This window comes from Acanthisitta chloris, unplaced genomic scaffold (genome assembly GCF_000695815.1).
Source record: "Acanthisitta chloris isolate BGI_N310 unplaced genomic scaffold, ASM69581v1 scaffold5714, whole genome shotgun sequence".
Lineage (NCBI taxonomy): Eukaryota > Metazoa > Chordata > Aves > Passeriformes > Acanthisittidae > Acanthisitta > Acanthisitta chloris.
The window spans coordinates 1231-6037 of record NW_008669729.1 but is presented as its reverse complement, the minus strand read 5'-3'; the positions used below and the strand labels follow the sequence as shown (position 1 = coordinate 6037).

The following is a 4807-nucleotide window of genomic DNA, read 5'->3' as shown; positions in this document are numbered from 1 at the left end:
CATATGCCAAAGTCAATAATGCGTTAATAATATAATAACGTGGGGGTTATTTAATTATAATCATATATATGCGAAGTAGAGAGAGAAAGAAATAGGAAAGAGCTGGGGGAAAGAGAGAGAGAAAGGGAGAGAGAGTGAGAAAGAGAGGGGGAGAGAGTGAGAGAAGGGGTGGTAGTCACCGCCCATGGGTCCAGCAGTGTCCTGTTGGTCCATCTTCACCTTGGGCTGCTCAATGGGGAAGGTCCCGAGTCATTCTTTTGGTGGTGGGTGTCTCAAATCATGCTGTTGGTGGTAGGGGGGGGTCCCCAGTTGCTCTTCTGGGGTACCACCAAGTCAAATTCTGGGTATCCATGGAGGCATATTCCTAATTTCCATGCAAAGTGAGGATGGTTCTGCCTTCATTTGCATGCTTCTTTAGGGTGGGGGGTTTGACCTGTCTGGGGTGATCTGTGACCAGCGATGTGTATGTGCAGGTTGCCACTGTGGGAATTTTCATTCAGATATGTTAATCAGGATGTGCTAACCAGATCTTGCCTCCACCAGGCCTGGAAGTAGCACAGACTCATCTTTTTTGCACTTATCTCAAGTTGCTGTGTGGTGGCTAGCATGTCTTAGGATGAATCCCTTTTGTGGCCTTAATAGTGTTTGAGATAGGCAAGGTATTCTTTAATTCTTTCTTTACAGAGTGGAAGGCACACATGGGCACCTTGCTCTGCCACTGGGCATCCTCTGTGCCTTTCTATCTGTCTCATCAAAGATACTGGTGCCAGACAGTGTGCCAAGCAGGGTGCTTGGCTCTCACTGGGCTTTCCATCCTCTTTGCGCTGCTACAAGTAGTAGGATGCCGTTTAAAAACCCCAAACACACATGTTATCCAAAGGAACACATACACATGAGTTCTGCCAGGCAAATGAAACACATCCCTGAGCCCTGTGTGAGGGTTTGCAGAGGTCTCTGTGGGTGCCTGTTAGATCTGTTGAAGGTGAAGACTTGGAGTTAACAGCATAACCTTTTATTTTATATCTGTTTTAACCACAGGTTGCAGAAACCACAAGACCAACAGCTACTTAAAAGAAGTAAAAGTGTATAAAATTTTATAGAATAATATAAGAAATACATAAAGTAAAAGTTGCATGAAGTAAAAAAAAAAAAAGGCAATCTGTTCTTAAGACTGCAAAACTTTCTTCAGGCAAGGCAGGGTGTGTTTTCTTGGGACATTGCCCTGCCTTGGATGAGCTGTCAGCAACAGGCTAAATGCCTTGGTGATTTCCTAGTGAGACATTTCTTGGCTGTTGTATTTGAGCTTAAAACAATTCTTTCCTCTAATTTTTTTTTCAGTGTGCAGCTGTTCTATGCCTTTGTCTAGGGAGGTAAAAGCAGTACTCAGCATTTGTAAAAGTTTTTTCTTCACAGACACCCCCCAGCACCCCATATTCATAGCACAGCTTGTGAAGTAAGTCTTACTGTTTTACAGTCAAGACCACTGATGCTCAGGTTAATGTCCTTAATATTTATAATATCCCAGTTACTACAGTTGTGAAGATGACCCTAAAATGGAAGTTGTTCACCTCTATTTCAGAATACAAGCCTTAAACTCACCTCTTCTTTGCCCCGTCTGCTCTCCTATGTTGCAGGTAGAAAAGTGGTTGTCACTTTACCACCATGAGCTTTTCAATACATGTACACTTTTGAAATCCCAGTTTGCCTGATAAAATGCATTGTTTCCTTTAGGATGCAGCAGAAGGTTTTATCAGTATGGAGAACTGAGTCACCCAAGCAGGACAGAGGCACCTGCTTCAGCATTTTGAGGTGTTTGTAATCAGTGCAACCTTGGACAGGAACTTTCAGCTCTAGCATACTGAAAAACAGTGGAGATGGATGGATCTCTGCAGCCAGGCTGGGGTTAGGGGTTCCTGCCCACCCTTGCAAGCCCTCAGGCTGGGCAGCTGCAGCTGAACCCCCTGTCTGCAAGGTTCCAGCAAGCCCTGAAGTCATTCATAGTAACTGAATGCAATAAATTTTTTTAAAAAAAAGACAGGAACTTTCAGCTCTAGCATACTGAAAAACAGTGGAGATGGATGGATCTCTGCAGCCAGGCTGGGGTTAGGGGTTCCTGCCCACCCTTGCAAGCCCTCAGGCTGGGCAGCTGCAGCTGAACCCCCTGTCTGCAAGGTTCCAGCAAGCCCTGAAGTCATTCATAGTAACTGAATGCAATAAATTTTTTTAAAAAAAACAGATATGATCATAGTAACTGAATGCAATAAATTTTTAAAAAAACCCCAGATATGAAATGCTGAGTGCCATGAAGTGTGAATTAAGGAACTTGAAATGTGGCAGGTTTCTACCTTTTGCATGCCTGTGACTTACAGCAAACCTCAAATGGTCTTTTGGATACAAATATTTTTACCTGCTTCAACCATTTGTAAGAATGAACCTCAACATTCCTTTTTTTGATATTTAAGCCGTAATTGTAAAAATGATTTGAATTTATCTAAATAATCAATTTTGTTACTAAAAGTTCTGTTCATGTGATGGTTTGACTAGAATCTGTGTGAGGACAGCTCTGTTTAGACTGAAGCAAATGGCAAAAAAAAGAAAATGAACATTAACTGCAGTTTGTGACAGAGAAGATAATTTTCTACATATTGATCATGTGGATGTATTACCCTTCCCTGTTTGCTGGGGGTGTTGGGGTGGTAGGGGTTAGTTATTGTTGAGGTTTTGTTGTTTTGGGCTTTTTTAATTACAGTGCTCTTTTCATGAACTGTAGAGGGTTGAGCATGAAATCATACTTAGGTACCTATAAGGCATAGGGTGTAGAGGGTGAGAAGAACCAGTGATGGAGATAAGTTCCTGTGGATGATTTGAGGAGATAGCGTTCAGATCAAGTGTTTTGGAGGAAGGACAATAACTTTGGGCAAAACCCCCAAAATGTCACTGCAAGAAGCTGGCACTGAGCATCTTTCAGTGGATGGAAAGTATGGGATGCTGGAGATGCTCCTGTCTCCTGTGCTCTGCCTCGGAGGTGTCCTACAAGACTGTCTGTTTCTGGCTGCTCCCACCTGTCAGTTCTGTCAGTGGGACACAACTGTTGAGTGCCAAATGCTACCTTAGGATGATATTTTGTGTGAGAAATTTGGAATGGATTACTGTTAACCTGGAAAGATTTGGAGAAGGCACCTGTAAAATTGCTGTTGAAAACAGGAGGAGTTCAATTTTATGCAAAATTGCTTGCATATAACAATTTATTGTTTCCCACTCATCTTTTTCAAATCATTAACATGAGGAAGATGTTCTTGTCAGCCACCTCATTATGCTGCCTTCAGAGCTGCTGTTGGAATCTTAGAAAGGATTAGGTTTTTGTCTTCAATATAATGCTGTCATGCCACTGTGTGTAGACGAGTGTGTTAGTGTCGCATCTTTTAACTTTGAATTCGTATGATCTGCCAGGCTGCAGGTGATTGATTACACATGGGTTGCAGATCACTTCCTGAATCTGGCCGTATCCTGGTTCTTCCTGACTGTCATCTGTCACTAACTTAACCTCCACCTGCCATTGTTCGAGGTGTGACTCTTGATTATCAGTAATCCACTTGAGCTGGGCCCAGTTCTTGTATGCAAATGATTCTGACCGATCAAAAATTGGTGGCTTCTTTGCATAGAGAGAAAGACTAATGTCAGGGTTTAGAGCACCTCTGAGATGTATCTGTGACAGCAAAACGTGCTTGACATAGAGCTTTCCTGGCTCTTCCAAGGCAGTGAGTTTATCTAAAAGCTTGGAGAACTTGAGCACTCTCTTTCTTGTCATGTCCCACTGGGAGAGAAAAGTTGCCATGTCGTAGGTCTCTACATAATGGCTCAGCTCCTCCCGACCTTGTTCCAGCTGTTCCAACAGCTCAGTTAAAAGTGCCAGCTGGATTTCAGTTTGGTTTTTTGCCACCTTCTTTATCCTCTGAAGTTGGCAGGGGTTTGCGATTTGCAAGATGTCAGTGCAAATTATCACACCGTTCTGGTCTCTCATGTGTATGAATCTGGGCTCAATCTTCAAGTAAAAGTAACACTTCTTCAGAAGGTGAACTTTGTTCCGGTGGTACTGGAGGTGGCTGAGGGTCAGTTCAGAGTACAGGAAATCCAGAACAAGGTTTTTATTTCTGAAGTACCGCTTCATGCTGGCATTGTCTTGCTGTTCTTCGCTGGGTGCAGTGTTCTCTAGACTGGTTTCAGTCTCCTTCAAAACCTTAGCCATGTTTCCAAAGCTTGAATGCTGTGTAGGATAGCAGCAATAATAACATTAAGAAAAGAAAAGCAGCAGTGAGGGCATATAATCATGGCTTTGACTCTCCTCTCTTAATTAAAACTTAGCTTGTACAGATGGGAAAGAACTGCTAGACTACATGTAGTTCCAGAGAAATTCTCCTTTATAGTTGTATGGTTTCTAGTGTTTTGTATCATCTACATTTATATATTTCAACCAACTGGTCTTCTTCTACCATACCTTGAGAGGTCCTATGTCTAGTTAACAGATTCACTGACAGGAACTATTCTCTGATACACGCTGCCAAAATTTTTCCCCATCTTCTTATCTTCTGTTTCATTCTAATCAGCTGCCTTTGTTCTCCTGTAAGCAATTTCTTTCCATTTTTCTCCCTCTCTGGAGATGTCTATTTTCCTCTTTGTAACTTGCCAGGCTGTTGAGGTTTGAGACCCATTTTCTAAGCCAGTTCCAACAGCTACATAATCACCTTGGTGATTCAAATTAACCCTCTGCCCCCACGTGAGCTGGTATGCAGCAGGCAGAACAATGGCA

General features: G+C 42.6%; 1 protein-coding gene across 1 annotated transcript; it reads right to left on the bottom strand.

Moving 5' to 3' along the window:
• Positions 1-3352: 3352 nt before the first annotated feature.
• LOC103801020 (uncharacterized protein C20orf195 homolog) lies at positions 3353-4246 on the bottom strand. Its single transcript, XM_009073417.1, has one exon. It carries the CDS (start codon positions 4244-4246, stop codon positions 3353-3355), a length of 894 nt encoding a protein of 297 aa, XP_009071665.1.
• Between the last annotated feature and the right edge of the window lie 561 nt (positions 4247-4807).

Bases quoted from the DNA above. Each gene is read 5' to 3' on its own strand.
- LOC103801020 (XM_009073417.1), bottom strand. From the start codon at position 4,246: ATGGCTAAGGTTTTGAAGGAGACTGAAACCAGTCTAGAGAACACTGCA.